This window comes from Rhizophagus irregularis, chromosome 5, assembly GCF_026210795.1.
Source record: "Rhizophagus irregularis chromosome 5, complete sequence".
NCBI classification, from domain to species: domain Eukaryota; kingdom Fungi; phylum Glomeromycota; class Glomeromycetes; order Glomerales; family Glomeraceae; genus Rhizophagus; species Rhizophagus irregularis.
In genome coordinates, this window is record NC_089433.1 from 4,443,574 (window position 1) to 4,465,200 (window position 21,627).

Genomic DNA, 21,627 nt, shown 5'->3' on the forward strand with positions numbered 1-21,627 from the left:
ACCCTAATTTTGAAAAGGAATTTATATTGATTACAGACGCATCAGGAGAAGGGTTAGGAGCAGTGTTATCTCAGAAAAACGAGGAGAATAAAGAATTTGTTATCGCTTACGCTAGTAGAAGTTTAGTGGGAGCAGAAAAGAATTATGCAATAACAGAATTAGAATGTTTAGCAATATTCTGGGGGATCAAGTATTTCCATAAGTTCTTAGCAGGAAGAAAGTTTACAGTTATAACAGATCATGCTGCATTAAAAGGATTAATGAATGCTAAAGTACCTACAGGAAGAAGAGCAAGATGGGTAATGGAGTTACAACAGTATGATTTCGAAGTAATACATAGAAGTGGTAAAGAAAATAAGAATGCAGATGCGTTATCAAGACTAGAATTTGAGGAGAAAGTTATAAAAAGGGACCCTGGAGGCTCAAGTCAAGAAATAATGAAAATGGAACATAATAAAGAGAAAAAGCTGAGATATGTTAGATCAGGAAATGAATGGTTCGACGCTAGAAGATTTAAGGGAAAATGGGATGATATGAAATATTTTAATGATAAAGAAGCGATATTACTGAACTTAGAAGAAAAGACAGAAAAAGAATTATTAAAGAAATTAGAAAGGAAGAGTAAACCACAGATTATTATTGTTGATGGGGTTGATGGTATAGGGAAATCCACCATAGTAGAAAATATAATTAAACGATTAAAAGAAAAGGATGATTTAAAAATAATATTTAATAAGTTTAAAAGAAGAAGAAATGATGATAAGAGATTTGAGGAACCTTCAAAAGAATATGAATGGTTATTCAGAAAACAAGTTGTAGAAGAAATCAATAGGAGAATAGTTGAATTTACAGATGAAGACATTATAATACTGGATAAGTCACCATATTGTGAATACTTTTATCAAAAGACCAAAAGTTTTGACAGAGGATATATTACTCCATATGGGAACCATAAAATGGAAAAGGAGATATTTAAATATAAAGATATTATAGATAATGCGATAATAATTTTCTTAGAGAATAAAGAATGTTGGAATAATTATATTGAAAGAGAAACTAAGAAAAGTAATGAAGGACATAAAACATCATATGAAACATTGAACGAAGAGGAATATATGGACATGGTGAAAATGTTTAAAGAGCATCAGAATATTTATGAGAATAAGGGGAAATATAAGAGAATTAAGATTAAAAACGATGATAAAAGTTGGAAAAAAGTATATAAACAAGTAAAAAAAATTATTGGAAAAATAAAATGACTACCGAAAATATTGGAGTAGGAATATATATTTACATTATACACAGGAATACAAATTATCACTGCGTGTTATTTGAAGATAAAAATATTAGGTTTATTTTACCTTTTGAAGAAGAAATAGAAGATATACTAATTAATGGAAGAAGATAAATATAATGAGATAATTAAAAATATAGATAATGAACAACACTATAGGATGAAAGATGGTTTGTTATATAGAATAAAGGATAATAGAGAATTGAGAGTAATAAGAAAATATGAGTTTGAAGGATTAATGTATATTGCACACGACCATGAATTATCTGGACATTTTGGAATAGATGCAACATATGAAAGGATTAGAGAGAAATATTATTGGAAAGGAATGAAACAAGATATAGAAATATATGTTAAATCATGCGATAGTTGTCAAAGGAGAGGGAAACTGATTGGAAAACATGAATTAAATGTAATAAAAGTTAAAGAACCATTTTACCAAATTGGAATAGATGTTGTGGGACCGTTACCAATAACAGAAAGAAATAATAGATACATAGTTACGGCAATGGATTATTTTACGAAATGGCCAGAAGCCAGAGCTTTAGAAACAGCAGGTGCTAAAGAAATTGCAAGATTCATTTATGAAGATATAATATGTAGACATGGATGTCCAAAAAAGATATTAAGTGATAGAGGAAGTCATTTCAATAATAAATTAGTAGAACTATTAATGAAGGAATTTCAGATAAAACACAATTTTTCGACACCTTATCACCCAAAGACAAATGGATTAATAGAAAGATTCAATAAGACACTATGTGAATCATTAGCAAAATTGAGTAACATTAAAGATTGGGATTTAAAAATACCAGGAGTTTTATTTGCATATAGAACAAAGAAGAATGATTCGACCAAGTTAAAACCAGGATATCTAATATATGGAAGGGAAATGAAGACATTATTAAATATGGAAGATGAAAATGTTACAATAACACAAAGGATTAATAGTTTAATGGAAGATCTACCGAACATTAGAAGCCGAGCCAGAGAAAATATAGAAAAATCTCAAGAAAAACAGAAGAAATATCATGATAAGAAATATAAGACGAAAAAGAATTTTCAAATAGGGGATAAAGTACTATAATGCAGCAAAAGAAAAACAATGGTCTGGAAAACTAGAAGAAAAATGGAAAGGACCGTATTATATACATGAAATAATTTCTAAAGGATCTTATAAAATTAAAACTATGGAGGGAAGAATACAGAAAACGCCAATAAATGGAGAATTATTGAAGGAATATATTGACAGGTCAAGTTTTGAAGTTATAGTTAGAATTTGATGGGACTCAAATTTTTCTTGGGGGGGATAGCTGTAACCCGAGAAATCAGGATAATCACGTGCGGATGAAAAGACTGAATGGGACAAGGATAAATAATTAACCGAAGGATAAATAATTAGCTGAAGGATAAATAATTAACTGATAAAATAATATTTATAGTTTAGTTTAGTTTAGTCACGAGATAGTCATATGATAATACATCTTTATTTTCTTATTGTTCTTAAATCTTTATTAGTAGAAAAGTTAGAAATGGTAGAAATAGTTTTCTTGAAAATGTATAAATATAGGTGGGATTCGTTAGGAATTCCGCAGTCAGTTTTGACTCAAATTTAATAAAATAAATATTAATTATTAAAAGTTATCTTGAATATGCTCATTGTACGCTTGAGAATTAATTAATATTATTATTAAGTCCAGAAAAGTAAAGAAAAGGGAATTATTCTCGTTTTGTTGTATGAAATATAATAAGAAGTTAGGAGAACTCTCGCAGTTTATAAGAAATGAAGTGGTAATATTTGAAAGAATAAATATTACAGGAAGCATGATATTTTGGGAATATTATGAATAAGTGGTAGTATTGAGAATAAATACTACGGATAAATGAGAAAAAAAGCGAGAAGTTAAAAGAAAAATAAAATCTAAACCAAGCAAAGTAACGAGAAATAAAGTTAAATGAGAAAGATGTGTTTATCCACGGGTGGCAGACGTGGGTGACAACGTTATTAACTACAAATTAATACAACAACATGGAGAACAAATTTTCGTATATATAGATGGTTCTGTTATAAATAATGGAACAGAAAATATCGATGGAATAGCTGGTTTACATTTTTACAATAAAGATCATAAATTAATTGACGAATTTTACATTAATATTGAACATTGGATTTCTCCAAGTAAAGCAGAAGTGACAAGTTTTATACTCGCGTTGCTTATCATTCATAATATTAATAATGTCGAGATAATTACAGATAATGAATTTATTCTTAATTACTTTAATGAAATTATATGCAAAATCAAAATTTATAATACACACAAATTACTAAAAACACAGAATAACATTTATATTTGGGCTTTAATTCGACAATTTATAGATTTAAATGAAATAATCATACCAAAAATTACCAAAATCAAAGCACATGACGATAATGTATATCATAATTTAGATCAATAAATTAAAAATCGATATTCAGATAGGAATAGGGTATATTCAGTTATTTTTAATTTTTCTCAACTCGATAAAATCGAATATATGCTTACATGGAATAATATTATTATTGAAAAACCGATTAGACGTTTTATATGATATTATAATGAAATTTTAAATTTAGAAAAATTTTTTAATCATCGAAGGAATCAAAAATATACATTAGATAGCGTAGAATGGGCAATTACGTTTGAATTCTTAAAGGAAAATGAAAATGTTTTACAAACTAATTTCCACACAACTAAACGACATCATTATAAAATTAAGAATTTAATTGAAGAAATTCTGACTGTAGAACAAAGAAAATTGATTAATTTTGATATATATAAGGATTGGAAATGTCCTGTCTGTGAGCGAAAGAAAGAAACTTTTGGCCATGTTTGGCGTTGTTATTCAAATCGTAAAAGAATGCGAAATATTATATATTATTCAATAATATGTTTAATTGAAAAAATTAAAGAATACGATTTATATACTTTTGATGAAGCAAAAATAATCGACTTATTTATAAACAAATCTTTTGGTAAAGTTAAAGTTAATGATAATAAATTAACTTTCATTGATATTATTAAAGGAAAACTCTTAGCTGATTTCTTACGACAAGAAATAAAAATGACTAAAGCTCATATATTCGAAACTGGAGTTAAATTTTTAGATTTCGTTTTTAAATCTACACATAAGATTTGGCTTGATAGATGTGATTTACAAAAAGATAAAGAAAGAAGTTTAGGTGTTACTAAAGAGGATAAAAAACATTATAGTTATAATAAAAATATGGTTAAAAAAGGTATTAATCATAAAGTCTATCAAAATGTAAAAGGGCTTTTGAATTATATATACTTTAATATAGAATCTTTGGATTTTATAGTTCGTGTTAATCAGTATACTTTTCAAATATTTTTTCTTTTATTTTATTTTATTTTTTCTTAGGTAATTTCTTTTATTTTCGCCCTTATGGGTTGATTTTTTTTTCTTTTATTTCTATTTTTGTTTAGTTATCCTGGTTCATCAGGGATATATTAATTTTTAATATATTCTAGGTATTTAGTTTTGTATTATTGTTATGTAGATTTTTTCTATTACTGTTATCAAACTAATGACATGTGCTGTAATATTTCTTTTATAATAAATAAATTTTTGTTAACCAGTAAAAAAAAAAAAAATGACAATGACAATGTCAATGTTAGTGACAATATCAATGTCAATGTCAATATCAATGTCAATGTCAATGTCAATGAAAAAAACTTCTAATGCCAACTTTTTGCAAAAACTCTTCCTGTGCCACTGAAAATACCTGTTAAATTGAGATATCATTCAATATTTGCATGTTTTCATTTGTTTGCTAATCAATTTCGCTATTATAATATTATTTACTATTGCAGCATTTTTGCTATAATTTAAAAAATTTTTAAATAATTTTAACAAAAAACGTTTTATCGTTAATTAATAAATTATAGTTTTTCAATTTAATTTTTAAAATGTTAATTTTAAAATAATACATGTATTATGACAATTTCTCTCTATAAAAAAAATAAAATAAATAAAATAAATAATAAGTAGAAGTTAGAACCATCCAAAAAAACCTTACTGGGTATTAAATTTTATATGTATTTATATATCCATTCCTAGGAGATTTTGCAGTGAAAATTAACTATTGATTATACTATAATAAACAGATTTGAAAATTTGAGTAATTCAGCATTTTCCAAATTAGAAAAACTTTTAATTTATTCATAATTTTAATATTATTTTACAATTGTAATAGCAGGAGATATAATTTGGCCTATCGGTCATATATGTAATACGTATTACCAATTTAAATATAGGATTTCCAATTTTAATATTGCAACATGTGATCACGTATTACGGTTATTAACAAAGAATTTTTTTATTTTTTCAGCTGATTATTTTTTTGTCTTTTCATTTACAAAAACCTAATAAAATAGAAATAAAATTTTATTTTTTTTCCTTAAATATAAACACAAATACATTTTTAAATTAAATAACTCAGAATTTAAATATAAACAAATATTATAGTTTGTTACACATATTTCAAATTATGGTTTGAGCATTTTGGCCAAAGTAAATCTTGCTCTTTAATTGAAAGTAGTTCAGCAAGTTGAAGCTGTTAAGATATTAATCTACATGAAAGCACAGTTAATATTTTTGGAGTTATTTATATTTTTACATGATAGTACTAAGTTACAAATTTTTTTTACCTTCAAAGCGTATTTTGGGCAGTTTAGTCAAAGTAAATCGACTTCTTATATTAATTGAAAGTTTTTTGGCGGGTCAAAATCTGCTTGGATATTAATTTTCATGAAGGTACAGTTAATACTTGAAGGGTTATTCACATTTTTTACAATGGAATTTTATTTTTTCCATTTTATCATTTTAGAGCGTATTTTCGGCACTTTAGTCAAAGTAAATCGACTTCTTATATTAACTAAAAGTTATTCAGCAGGTCATAATCTGCTTGGATATTAATTTTCATGAAGGTACAGTTAATACTTGAAGGGTTATTCACATTTTTCACAATGGTACTCATTCATGAATTTTATTTTTTCAGTTTTGTCACTTCAGAGCGTATTTTAGGCACTTTAGTCAATGTAAATCAACTTCTTATATTAATTGAAAGTTGTTCAGCGAGTTATAATCTGTTTGTATATTAGTTTTTATGAAGGTACAGTTAATACTTGAAGGGTTATTCACATTTTTTACAATGATACTCGTTCACGAATTTTATTTTTTCATTTTGTCACTTCAGAGCGTATTTTGAGCATTTTAGTCATAGTAAATCAACTTCTTATATTAATTGAAAGGTTTTCAGTGGGTCATAATCTGCTTGGATATTAATTTTCATGAAGGTACAGTTAATACTCGAAGGGTTATTCACATTTTTCACAATGGTACTCATTCATGAATTTTATTTTTTCTGTTTTGTTACTTCAGAATGTATTTTGAACATTTTGGTCAAAGGAAATTGACTTCTTTTATTAATTGAAAGTTGTCCAGCAGTTAAAATACAATTTTCATGAAAATGCAGTGGAGTAATTTATATTTTTTATGATCATACTATACTGAATTGCAAATATATTTACATTCTTTAATGTATTTTTAAAATTTAAATTTTTATTTAATATTACTTAATAAAGCATTATTATTTAAAATTAAATTTAATATTACAATATAAATTTTTCTTTATTTTTCACCATACAAAAAAATTGTATATGGATTATGGAATCTACATTTTTATATTGGTAATACACTAATGATTTATGAAATTGGCCGTAAAAGTCACAAATTAGACAAATGTAACCAAAAATTGGCTATTCAATTTTTTGCCAATTTTTACTTATTCTGATTCTTTTTTTAACGCATTTATTTATTAAGTTCATAAATGATTACATAATTAACATACTTATTCTGATAATAGGCAGTATATATAAAGTAAATTGCATGTATACAAAAGGTTAACAATAAATGTGAATAAATGAAACTTAATAAATAAATGCAATGTATAAAACATTATAAATTAATGAAATACATTAGTATTAAAAAACAGATGCTTAAATATTGGAATGTATTGTGTCTTTTAATTATATGAAATGTGGAAAAACTTTTAAATGGCCTGGAATTTCATGATATGTATTCTATTTATAATAAATATTTGAATTTAATTAAGTACTTTAAAATGTGGAATATTAAAAAATATGGAGATTTTATTTTTTTAAGCATACAGTATGAATATACAGTATAAAAAAAGATATATCATTTTATTGTTTCAAAATATAAATGGATTAATGGAGTTTTTTTCTTTATATAAATCATGTTATTTACAAAATAAATATAATTTCGTCCATATTATCACTGGTCAGAATAGTCCATTTCGGCAAAATTTTAAATTGCTGAATGTTGGACAAAATTCGGTCTGACATTAGCCGATCAGTACCAAAAAAATCGGCAACTAATTTTATAGGCGATTTGCACCGTAACGCCTGCCACTCGCAATTAGAAATTGGCAAAATTTCGGAATTAGTTAAAAAAATCGGCTGTATATATCAATAAAATTTGAACCTGCCATGCAAATGAAATTCGTCATAAACAATCGACTATTCGTCTAAAAATCGATATTGATTTAATTTGCCGATTTGCAAAAATAAATAAAATCGACCATAATAATTTTGATGAAATTTAGCAAATTTAAGTTTTAAAACAGCGATTTTATTTCGATTGATTTACCAATTATTTTAATTAAATCGCAAAAATTTCCTACAAAAATAGTAAAATTTTCCTACGAAAATAATACGAAAATAATAAAAATTTCCTACAACAATAATACAAAAATAATACTAAAATAATAAAAATTTCCTACGAAAATAATACGAAAATAATAAAAATTTCCTACGAAAATAATATGAAAATAATACTAAAATAATAAAAATTTCCTACGAAAATAATACGAAAATAATACTAAAATAATAAAAATTTCCTACGAAAATAATACGAAAATAATACTAAAATAATAAAAATTTCCTACGAAAATAATACGAAAATAATAAAAATTTCCTACGAAAATAATACGAAAATAATATTAAAATGATAAAATTTCCTACGAAAATAATACGAAAATGATAAAAAAATCCAATCCACAATTCCACAAAAAAACCCATAATTTTCAAAAAAAAAATCAAAAAAAAAACTGACGAATCAATCCAAAATTTGAAAAAAAGTTAGTATAACAAAAACTCAAAACAAAAATTAAAGTACAAATTTATACCATTTGTCTGTTTCATCTTCTGTTTCCGGCGATTCTTCCACTCCAATTGGTTCCGATTCATTCACTCCCATTGGTTCCGATTCTTCTGTTGGTTCTGATTCTTCCATTCCAGTTGGTTCCGAATCTTCTATTACCTCTATTTCGTCCATCTCCGCCGACACTTCCACATCTTCCGCCATTATAAGATTATCCATCGTTTGAATCAGCGTTTCCGGCTCAAAAAAGTTAGTATCGGCCAGCGTATTCTGCTCCATGTAGGTCCAATTTGGAGCACCTCGTGGATGACGAGAGACGATATTATATATCTCATCATCATAATTTCACGTTCGTATCAGTTGTGCAGATTGAAGAGAGAAAGCGTGTTGGTCCAAGATATTTCGTAATAAATCTATTAACTATTATTAGAAAAAAAATCAATCCTATTACAAAAAAAATAAAACAAATAAAAAATAAAAAATAAAAATACGACAAATAAGTTATCGAACCTCTTCAGATCTCCAAGACGGATTATAAACATTGATATGTCTTTTACCGTCTGGTTGCTCCTCATCCGATTCAGAATACTCTGGAGAGTGATATCGGTTGTCGCTTAAAACATTCAAAAGTTCTTTTCGATCATAATTCTCCAGTTTTTCATCATTTTTGTCGAAAAGCAATTTTGCGCCTTTAACTCGTAGTGCTTTTTTCTATATTTAAAGTTTTGACGAATGATGAGATTTTTTTTTTTGAAATAATAAAGAAATTATTTACCTCATTTAACCGATTGTTTCGATGTAGACGATGATTATCTTTGTCTAAAGTGCCGCGTTGTTTATATAACAAACGCACTCTGCAATGTTTATGTAAAGCGGCAAGCTAAGACTTGACTTGCCTGTATCGTGGAGTATATCTAGGCTTCATCGCTTCAATTAATCGAGGTATAATCTGTCGAAGAATTTCATCATTCGACTCACTGCTAAACTTTTCATCGTATATTAATTCTAGTTCAATCGGAAAAGTTTTTAGAATCGTCTTCATCTCGGCCTAAATTGAACAAAATATCGGTTTAGCGAGCGTTAAAAGCATACATTGAAAGAGGATTTTTGAACGAACCCTAGCTTCTTCTTCATCTACTTCCATTTCATCTCCAGAATCGTGTACCGTATTTTTTCCTTTCCTACGCTTTGTTGGTCATTGATCCTCTTCAAATTCGATATCTTGAAGGTCAGATGAATGTCGGTGATGCAATCCGTCATTTTCCTGACTAAGTATATTGTTATACGATTGTAATTTGCCAATGTCTAGCCGTAGGTCACGCAACTCGCCATTTGCATTATCGAGTTGCCGATTTAATTCGTCGATTCTTCCCTGTAAGTAGGCATTTTCTTCTCGGAGATCATACGTTTCTAAAAAAACGTTAAAGTCGACCAGAACTCTAAAATGAATACAAAAGTCAATTGTAGCTCACCATTTACATCTCTAGTCCAATTACTACTATAAGGTTCACGTATAATTGGCGTTGATTCTCTCCTATATGGTTCGGCGGTGCGTACATTGCTCCTATACGGTTCGACGGTGCGTACATTGCTTCTATACGGTTCGGTGGTGTGTGTAATGGGCGTTAATTCCCTATGTACATTGCTCCTATACGGTTCGGTGGTGTGTGTAATAGGCGTTAATTCCCTATGTACATTGCTCTTATACGGTTCGGCTGTGCGTGTAATGGGCGTTAATTCCCTATGTACGGTTACATTACGAATTGGTGGTACCACCCTGCTTTGTTGCGAGTACAAGCTGGATGGTACCACTAAGCGAAATGGCCCATTATCTTCCGAAGCTTCTGGTATCGACGTTTGTTTTTGAGTTTTGGTAGAACTGGAACCAGAAGCTGCGGAATTCTGTTTTGACGCTTGTTTTTAAGTTTTGATAGTACCGGAACTGGAAGCTGCGGAATCCTGTTTCGACGCTTGTTTTTGAGTTTTGGTAGTACCAGAACCGGAAGCTGCAGAATCCTGTTTCAACGCTTGTTTTTGAGTTTTGTTAGAACTGGAACCGGAAGCTGCGGATTCTTGTTTTGACGCTTGTTTTTGAGTTTTGGCAGAACCGGAACCGGAAGTTGCGGATTGTTGTTTTGATATCAACGTTTGTTTGGGAGAATCGAAACTTACAAATTCCTGTGAAGAAGTTTGTTTGTGAGACTCTTGATGACTTTTTTCGACACTTTTTTTTCCAGATCGTTTCATTCTTTATAGAGATTTTAATAAACAGAAGAATAGTAAAATTAGTAAATAAAGTAGAACTTTCTTTCAAAATGACGAAAAATATTGTTCGATTTATATAAAAGTTGATCAATATAAAAATGTATTGCAGATTTTATAAAAATTACGAGAATTGTTTATCGAAAAAATAAAATTATTTTTGCGAAAAAAATTCGATTGATGGAGCTTTATAAATTCAAAATAAGCTTTCCTGGGAAAAAGTTTATTTGATAAAAATAAAACTGAAATTTGATTTATAAGTTAATTAATCGTTAAAAAAAGTCTAATCGAAATTAGACTTTTATTAAATCAATTACTAAAGGATCAATTTAACCGAAATATTCAAATTAATTAAAAAAATTTCTCATGATTGAAAATTTAATTAAATCGACTAAATCAAAATCTCGAAATTAGATTTTATTAAATCAATTGCTAACGGATCAATTTAACCGAAATATTCAAATTAATTAAAAAAATTTCTCATGATTGAAAATTTAATTAAATTGACTAAATCAAAATCTCGAAATTAGATTTTATTAAATCAATTGCTAACGGATCAATTTTAACCGAAATTTTCAAATTAAAAAAATTTCTCATGATTGAAAATTTAATTAAATCGACTAAATCAAAATCTCGAAATTAAACTTTTATTAAATCAATTGCTAACGGATCAATTTTAACCGAAATTTTCAAATTAAAAAAATTTCTCATAATTGAAAATTCAATTAAATCGACTAAATCAAAATCTCGAAATTAAACTTTTATTAAATCAATTGCTAACGGATCAATTTTAACCGAAATTTTCAAATTAAAAAAATTTCTCATGATTGAAAATTTAATTAAATCGACTAAATCAAAATCTCGAAATTAAACTTTTATTAAATCAATTACTAAAGGATCAATTTAACCGAAATTTTCAAATTAAAAAAAAATTTCATAAAATTTTAATTTTCAAGAGAAAAATTGACTTCATTTGTCAAAATTTCGTTAAATTTTAAAGTACATATTAATTATAACCGATTCTTTATCAAATTTTATAAAACATGATGAGAAGAAGATCGATTAATCAAATTATGGGTTCGGAAAGGATAGCAAACCGACTATCTTCTAGAAGGTTTAGCAAAAAAAGAACCAAAGTCCCTTGTTATTGTGACAAATGTAATGGAAAACTGGTTGTAATACGAACCAAAATGCTTCACGAAGCGGCGGAAAACACAACTGACTCGAATCTTAATAGTGGTTTGGCTTCATTGTTACTAATTAATCAAGAAGAGGATTCGACAATAACTTCGTTAGAAGAAAATCCGATAAATGAAGATATTTTGATACCTCCATTAAATGAAGAGATTTCGGTAATAACTCCTTTAGAAGAAGATTTGACAACAATTCCATTAAATGAAAAAGATAATTCGACAACTCCAGAATACAACGAAAATGAATATATTTTTTTACCTCGAAGCCGTACAAGAAGCTACGCAAATCGCCCACAAATTATGCTCGAACATTTGGGAACAGAAGATTTGAGCAATTCTGATTATGAACAACATACTGATACTTCTTCTTCTTCTGATGGCAATGAGTCAGATGATGGAACTTTTGCCGATACTTTTGAAAATTATTCACCGCCAGATTTTAAATCATATCAAGAGGAAGAAAAAATGACAATTGATGATAAATTTTCATGGATTTTATTGTGGATAATGACCTTTCGAAAAAAGTTCAATCTCCCTGAAACAGCGACCGAATCTCAACTAAAATTCATGAAAATAGTGTTAAAAGAAATCGGTGGAGACATTTACGATAGCTTTCCTGACTCTCTATATCTGGCAAGAATTCAACTTGGCCTGAAAGATCGTTTCTATAGTTTCGTGCCATGTCCGAAATGTCATAAATTATATAATAAAACAGACATAGACAAAATTCAAAAAAATGACAGTATCGGTATCATAAGATGCAGTCACATCGAATTTCCAAATTCTGCGTCTCGAAGGACGAAATCATGTCAAATGGTCTTGGCTGAGAGAGAGGTTAAAAAGCCAGAATTAATATATCCGTTTGTACCGATTCATCAACAATTGGAAACTCTATATCGTCGGCCTCACTTTGAACGGTTACTTCAACATTGGTCAAATCGTCGACAATTCGATAACATACTGACCAATATATATGACGGTCAAATCTGGAAAACATTCAGAGAAACTGACGATGAAAATTCAGCCAAATTTTTCTGACCAGAAGTAGCCGATTCACATCTAGGACTAATGATAAACCTTGATTGGTTCTAGCCCTACGATGGTACATTTTATAGTATCGGGGTAATTTACGCGGCTATCTGTAATTTACCTCGTGACATTCGGTTCAAGCATGAAAATTTGCTGGTTCTTAGTCTACTACCAGGACCGAACGAAGTAAGCTTGCACAAGATTAATTATTATATTGCGCCTATTGTCAATGAATTAGAGTTACTATGGAGTGGAATAACTTTAAATCGAATATTTGAGTGCCAAAATGGAAAAATATTCGTGCAGCTTTAGTACTAATTTCGTGCAATATCCCTGCTGCTCGGAAAATATGCGGACATATTTCAGCTTTGGTTTCTTGCCATCGGTGTATGAAACGAGCAAATTATGAAGACCACCAACATAATTTTGCAGGTATGGAGGATATAGAGAATTGGTTCATTACTCGCGATTCGACCGAACATCGTCGGAATGCTCTTGCATGGCGAAGTTGCAATTCCACCAATTCAAGAAAGAATTTTGTTAGTGAAAAAGGGGTTAGGTAGTCGGAGTTACTTCGATTGCCGTACTTTGACCCAATTCGTTTTATTATTGTAGATCCAATGCACTGCTTATTCTTAGGAATTGCGAGGTGGATAATGAAGAGGATTTGGATCGATGAGGGTGTTTTAACCCCGAACGATCTAAAGAAGATTCAAGAAAAAATGAATCAATTCAAAATACCGGCTGATTTGGGACGAATTCCCGGAAATATTGAGCGCGGAGAAGGGTTTTCGAACTATACAGCCGATCAGTGGCGAATTTTCTTTATGATCTATGCAACTACCTCATTGTGGGAACATTTACCGTCAAAAGATCGAAAAATCTTGACACATTTCGTTAGAGTTTGTTCTATTTTAGTAAGCCGAATTTTAGAAATTGAATTAATGGAAGAAGCTCATGAGAGGCTAATTAAAATAATTAAGCTTATTGAAGAACACTATAGAAGAGTAAAAATTATGCCTAATCTTCACCTTTCGCTCCATTTGTGCGATTGTTCGAATGATTTTGGTCCATTATATGCATTTTGGTGTTTTTCATTTGAGCGTATGAATGGAATACTCGGTAAGATATTCTTTTTTTTTACTTTTTTACTTTATTCGGATGTTTACATTGTTAGTCTTATTTTTAATAATTTTTAAGGCTCATTGCCAACAAGTAATAGACAAATTGAACCGGAAATAATGCGTCGGATAATGAATGATAATTGAATTGGAGATATCATTAGTTCTGACATTTAAACGAAAGGTTTAGAATTGCTTGAAGATCGACCCACAACTGGTTCAATATCGGCTGCGGACCAATTTTCTTCAGATGAACTAGAGCGGTTTTGGCTAAATGCTAAAAACATACAGGAATCGACTATTACTGGATGCGAGCCGTTTCCTGGAGAAATGCTGAAGCCTAGTTCTGAAGCAATAATGACCGAATCAATGCTCGAACTGATGGTTGCTTTTTATAATGCTTCTTATATCGAAATGTACAAGTTTCGCAAACCAGCAGATGAAATTATCCAAGATTCTATAACAATTCGAGTAAAGATAAATCAATTTGGAAGATGCCGAATTGGTTCCGAAGTATTTGGCTCCGCAATGTCAGTTCGACATACAAAAAGCTCGTATGTCCTAGCCAAATTTATAACTAGTGATGGGGAAGTCGACAGTTATCCTGGACAAATTCAATACTTCTTCAAACATACAGTCGACTTGCCAAATGGACAAATGGAACATAATTTGGCATATATTCGTTGGTATCGACCAGCTAGTACGAGTGAAAGTCGATATTATTTTTATATTGATGATGAAGACGAGAGCTGTAACGTCGAGTTGTGGAAATCTGAATTTTATGATGAAAGCCGCAACTGTATTATTCCTGTACATAATATCCTTTGTCGATTTATACCATCAAAATATCGAATTTCTACTCGGAGTAATGCTATTGAATATTTGGCGATTAATCCAATTAATCACAAACTCCAAATTCGTTAATAATTAAGTGTTTTGATAAAAATCGGCCGAATTATTTTTTTTATTTTTTTAAAACATTTTTATAATTACTTGACGAGAGACACGTTTATTAGATGAAATTTCATTTTTACGAAAAGATTCTTTTGTAGTATTTTTATTATAATTACTTGACGAAAGACAAGTCGAAATTCATTTTACAATAAAATTTTCGTTAATGATTATGCACTGAATATAATAAACAATGTAAACAAAGTATAAAATTCGAATTAAAAAATAATGTTTTTACCATTTGGCAAAATTGTGTCGATTTATGTGACCAATCGGCAAAATTTACTGAATGACCTTAAAGGAACAAGTTTTCGTATAACAATCGGTATAAGTCAATTTTTCACCAAAAGACTGAACGAGTTTTCGTTTAACAATCAGTATCAGTCGATTTGTGATTGATTATACCGATTTTTGCCATTGGTCAAAAAATGTGACGAATCACATGACCAATTGGCAAAATTTATGCCGAAAGCTCTTAACGGTCGAAAGTTTTGATTTTGACCAGTGTATGTTTCTATATTTTCTATATATTTTCATATCAATTTTTATTATTTTTTTTTGCCACTATTTTATTAATATAAAATTTAAAAACAAATTTTTATAGTAATAAAAAAATTATTAAAAACACTAAATAAATAAAAGAATTACAATGATGGAAAAAAAATTGGCTTTGACTGAAAAAGAAATAATATTCATTTAAAAAAACTGAATTTGTAATTACAAAAACTGAAAATAACTGGATAGCTGCATCATTCATTCCAAGAGAATGGGAATAGAAAAATTATTATTAATACAAACTAAGTTTTTTTGTAAAAAAAGTGATTAAAATTTCATTAACCAGAAAATTATATTAGCAATAAAGAATTGTGTATAATATGACCTGACCACCAATCAAATAACATGGACAGATCATGTTACATACAGATGGTGGCCTAAATGATCTGGCCACTTTTCAAAATTAAAAAATTTTTATATGTTTTATAAAATGAAAATAAAAATTTAACATGTTTATTACGCCCTCCTTTATTGAATTTTACAAAAATTTAATAATTAATTCTATTTCCATTCGTGGAAATAACAGCATTGACCCTCTGAGGCATACTATCAATTAATTTTCAATAATATTCAGGAGGGAGATCATTCCATGCAACCTTGACGTATACTTAACATTATCATCATATCTAATATTTTATTAAAATCAATACAAACTATTATATTTATATTTATCTTTATATTATTACCACTTAACATGTTACAGGATTAATTCATTTTGATCATTAAATATAATATTTCTTTAATAAAACTAATAAACTCAAAATAAACCATAAAATTTATTATTTGATAAATATACAAAATACAAATCAACTTTTTAATATAAACCCTATTATATTACTTAAAATATATATAAATAATTACTGAATAATGCAATAATTATATTATAACTCACTAACAATACCAAATTACCCTAGTTTTATTATTTAATTAATAGTTTGTTTTTTTATTTTGTAGGCAGTCAGTTCTTCAGATTTTGAGAGGTGAATATTGAGTTTTTTTTTAAAAAAAAAAATCTTTTTTTAATGAAACAATTACTAATATTTCATTATTTTCCTTTTTTTTAAGCATTTTAAAGTGGTATCAGATTTATTTTTTATAATTCTTTTTTTTAACGAAATGATCATTAATATTTCGTTACTTTACTTTCTTTCAGATGACAGTTTTTCAAATCTTAAGGTGTATATTTATTTTGGATACTGATTAGAAGTGTTGGAATTTGGAAATGGTAAGTTTTTTTGCGAAACTAAACCATTTCTCTTCTTTTTTAATAGAAACATTAATTAATATTTTTTTGTTTTTCTTTTAAGTTTCGAAGGATCCAATTAGAAAGTTTCCCTTGATATATACTTTTGGAATTAGATTAGTATAGTTTTAGTATAGATTGATTTCAATAATTATTAATTTATTAATGTAATAAAATTATGCTATTATTCGATGAGTGATAATATTTAGGCTACTCAAAAATTAAATAAAAAGCTACCTATAAATTGCTTAATAACAGCCTAATTACATAAATATTTAGTTACCTATAAGTATTGTAAAAGCTGCTATTATTAAATTATTGGACTATTTATAGGGAATTTATAGGTCACTTATTTATAATTCATTAAGCTACCTATAACTTTTACAAATTTTCACTTAAAAGCTGCTTATCAAAAAAAATTAAGTTACCTTCAAGGTAACCTAATTGTATTATTTAGATTAAAATTTGTGTCTGCTATTAGTTGGAATTTAGGTAATTAGTAGGTAACCTAGCAGTATTAAATTATTAGGTTTTAGTAAAGTTCTCCTTTTAGAATTATTTGAACACTAGGGATAGAGTAGTAAATATTTTATAAATTTCTTAGTTTGTAATTTAAATAATCTTATTATTAAATAATTTATATTTAATTCAATGTATAAATTAAAAATGAATAACGTAAAATTTTTTATATTTATCTCAATAGATGATTGTATTTAATTTGTATTGTTGACTTTTATTTTTAATACTGTATTATTTAAATATTTTGGTTAACATAGGAAATACACCAAGGACATCTGGATTATATGATGCATTCATCAGTAAATTTTTTAGCATATGGTTCTAGAAGCTGATAATTTGCAGGTTCCTTAAAGTCTTTTAATAAATTATAAAGTTCTTTAAGGTTTCTATAATCAAGGATTTCCAATAAAAAGTTCTTTAAAAAAATTTTAATCTTTAGGAATCATTAAAATTACGTTTTTACGATCAAACTAATAGTGTATCGCATGATATAATACAATCTTTTCGATCTTTTTTTTAAACTTTTTCAAATAAACTTTCATTCTCCCTCTTTCCATTTTCTTCATCCTTTCCTCTTTTCTTACTGTTTCCTTCACCCTCATTTACTCTCTTTCCTTCTCTCATCCTCTCTTTCCGTTTCTTAACCAGTCATATATAGTATATGAATATATGTGATATATGTGAGTGACTTCAACAAAACTTTAGACATAATGTTGATGTTGACTAATGAACGTTTTGTTTTTTTTCCTTTTTTTAGATGACAGGTTTTTTGGATATTTGAGCAAAACTTTTGTCAAGTAAAAAATATTAATGAACATTACTAACTGTTCGTTTCTCTCAAGTAAAAGAATTTTTTTTATATTAATAAATATTATTAACTGTTCGTTTTGTTTTCATTTTTTAGGTGATTTTTTGAATATTTCTTAATGTGAGATCAGTAAGTAAAACAATTTTTTTTTCAATTATTTTTAATACTAATAAACAATACTAATACTAATAAACAATACTGTTATCTGTCAGTTTTTTATTCGCTAGGTTAATAAGCGATATATAACTTGAGGTTATGATGAGCAGAAGGATCGGTAAGGTTGGAAATCGGACTTGATCGACGCAGATCTTATCTAAAAATTATTAATTCAAATTAAAATCCGATCAGATATGAATAAAGTATAGCTTCCCAATAGCCTATACAATCAGACGTAAATAAAGGATTTGCGCTAAACCAAAAATAATTAATAAATAAGGATAAGGTGTATAAACGAAAAATAAAATGTAAGTTTAAAAGTGTAAGGAAATATTTTTTTAGTGAATATCTTAACCGATAATTCTCTTTATTAAATTTATGACGACTCTTTTTATAACAAATTAAACACTAATTACAACATGTTAAATTTATCACATATACAAACTATATAAACTAAATAAATTATATAACATAAATTAACTATATAAAATACAATAAATATATTAAATATAATAACTATACGTAATATAACAACTATGTTAGCTATGGTAACCTTATCAAATATAACAATTATATTTACTATCTTTAACATATTGTATATGTTGAATACATTAAACATTCGCAACATAGATCATCGTCACGTTATAACTTGATCATGTGACGTTGTTCGACATAACAATACTAACTATTCGTTTTGTTTCCTTTTTTAGGCAATTTTTTAAATCTTTCTTAATGTGGAACTGGGGAGTAAAAAAATTTTTTGTTTTTTTTTTATATTAACGAACATCACTAACTGTTTGTTATTTCTTTTTTTAAGTGGAGTATTTATGAACATGGAATACTGGCAAGTAAAAAAAAATTTTTCAATTTTTAACAAACATTACTTGTTTGTTTGTATCTTTTTTAGGCATTCTTTTATCTGTGTCTCTCTGGACATAACCTGTAGTCTAATTACGTTTCGGACCTCTTGTTCAACACTCATATAAACATATACGATCAGAATTTCTCAGAGGGCGTATTGTTTATAAAGAAAGAACTGGAATATAATTAATAAAAAAAAAACGTTTCGGCGTTTTTTTTCTAATAATTTTATATGAAAAAACGCCGAAACGTTTTTTCTTAATAGTAATGCAAAAAAAAAAACGTTTTCAGCGTTTTTTTTTACATATTTGACCCATCTGACCAGAAATATTATGTAGGGTACCAACTAGCATTACTAATTGTTCATGTCTTTGTTCATAGAATGTTGGTAAAGAAAAAAGACAATAAAGACAATCAAAAGGTTGAGAAATTCAAAAGGTTGAGAAATTGATAAATTCAATTTCAACCTAGCCAGCATTACAAGTTATTTCTCATGCATTATAATTTCAGGTTGCCCTTTGCGATATTTAACCAACAAGTGTACTTTATTGAAAACAAAAGAAAAAAGTTTATAAATTTTATTGTAAATTAAATTATCATACTAAAGTATTTATCTGTCTTGAATTTATAAACAATTAGTTTTTTAACCAAATTAAAATGTTTGACTTATTTTCAATTTTTTTTTTTTTAGATAGGATAGCCCATTGGATGTGTTGGAAATTGATGGGAGAAATTTCATTATTTGAAACATCTGCTAGAATTTTAATTTTTTCTTTTTAGATGTCAGATTTCTTTAGACATATAAAGATTTAGTAGGTGAAGATTTCTTTGAATCATTTATTTTAACAAGATGTTTATTAACTACTTTATCTTAAAGATAAATATGTAATTAATTATTTGTTTTGTTTTTCCAGTCAAAAAATTTAAACTCGGTTCACTGAACTGAGCAAATTTAATACTATTTTATATATAAATTATTATATTGAAATTTCTGTTCATTGCTCCTCTCCTTTTAATTGTTATATTAATTTTCTCATTTTGTTATATCTGTAAGTAGAAGGATCAAAAATACCTTTTGTTCCCCAATCAAAAACATTTCTTTCACCTTCCTCCACAACAGATCCAACATTAACATTTATAATATCAACAAATTCTACTTCATCATACTTTCTCTTTGTTCCAGAAATGCCATCAATCTAGTATTTATTTTTACATAAATTATTTAAAGATTATAATATCAAAACAAAAATAAATTTATTAACTTACTGGAATCCCTAGAGTTCTCATTAATTCTAATTCATATTTACTTAATTGTAAACAAAATCCACAGTTAGGTTCTACAATTGATCTTTTTTTCTTTACATAATTAAGAGCTCTATTATAAGTGCACCCATATTGATTCATTAAATAAGCCAAAATTAATGAAGCAGAACGTGATACTCCCGCCCAACAATGAACCAGAACTCGCCCTCCATCTCGTTTTGCATCATATATAAATTTATTAGAAACCTATAAATTTTATAAGAATTATTATCATCCAATCAAAAATATTTATATAAATAATCATTAAAAAATTATAAAGAGTACTTACATTAAAGAACTTTTCTATATTTTCTTCTGGTCTATCCTTAACATATAATCTTAAATATTTAGGAGATTTCCAATTGGGATACCTAATTAAAAAATAAAACTAATAAAAAAAAAAGTTAAAATAAAATTAAATATTATTATTTAATCACTTACTTTTGTAAAAGGGAAATAGGAATCTTTGATTCAAAAAAATTTCTACATGGTGAAATATTTATGATATGTGTAATTTTATTCTTAGCTAACAAATCACCATTGGCGCCTACTTTTGCTCCTGATAAATACAAGAAGTCTTTTAATATCACTGATGGCTTTCTAGCTTTATGGGCTGATGCCAAGGCAATTCGAGATAGACTTTTTTCCTAAAAAAAAAAATTAAATATTTTAATTTAAATATTTAAATCCAAATTTATGTTTGGAGTTACATTACATACATTAATAGAAGTTCTAAATCGAGGTACTGTTAATCCTCCAATAACCTGATTTGGATATATAGGTCCAAAATAAATGTTATTTGCAACCTCTTTTTTGACATTTTCAGTAGTAATAGTTTTAGTAGCAAGATCAGGCATACTAAAAAAATAATAATGATGATAACAATTAATATACTAAATTATTTATTTAGTCATTTATCACAAAATAAAAATTGTTAAAACAAAGGCTTTTACCTGATTGTAAAAAAGTAAATAAATAATTGATTTTAAATATATGTATGATAAGAATAATAAAATTTCAACACTTTAATGGGAAAACTGAAAAAAGAATGGATGTTTCACAGGCACTCTATTAATAAAAAGAAAAAA

The 21,627-nt window shown here is 27.5% G+C and overlaps 3 protein-coding genes across 3 annotated transcripts; all 3 read right to left on the reverse strand.

Moving 5' to 3' along the window:
* Positions 1–8,545: 8,545 nt before the first annotated feature.
* Positions 8,546–8,758, reverse strand: OCT59_025496 (uncharacterized protein; the record flags this gene model as incomplete). Its single annotated transcript, XM_066138883.1, has 1 exon — positions 8,546–8,758. One exon carries the CDS (start codon positions 8,756–8,758, stop codon positions 8,546–8,548), a length of 213 nt encoding a protein of 70 aa, XP_065992139.1.
* A 976-nt stretch (positions 8,759–9,734) lies between these two features.
* OCT59_025497 (uncharacterized protein) lies at positions 9,735–10,786 on the reverse strand (the record flags this gene model as incomplete). Its single annotated transcript, XM_066138888.1, has 3 exons — positions 9,735–9,949; positions 10,012–10,383; positions 10,477–10,786. 3 exons carry the CDS (start codon positions 10,784–10,786, stop codon positions 9,735–9,737), a joined length of 897 nt encoding a protein of 298 aa, XP_065992140.1.
* Positions 10,787–20,030: 9,244 nt separating this feature from the next.
* OCT59_025498 (uncharacterized protein) lies at positions 20,031–21,396 on the reverse strand (the record flags this gene model as incomplete). The annotated part of the gene is made up of 6 exons (XM_025310778.2): positions 20,031–20,107; positions 20,310–20,433; positions 20,504–20,746; positions 20,829–20,910; positions 20,981–21,186; positions 21,259–21,396. 6 exons carry the CDS (start codon positions 21,394–21,396, stop codon positions 20,031–20,033), a joined length of 870 nt encoding a protein of 289 aa, XP_025178818.2.
* Between the last annotated feature and the right edge of the window lie 231 nt (positions 21,397–21,627).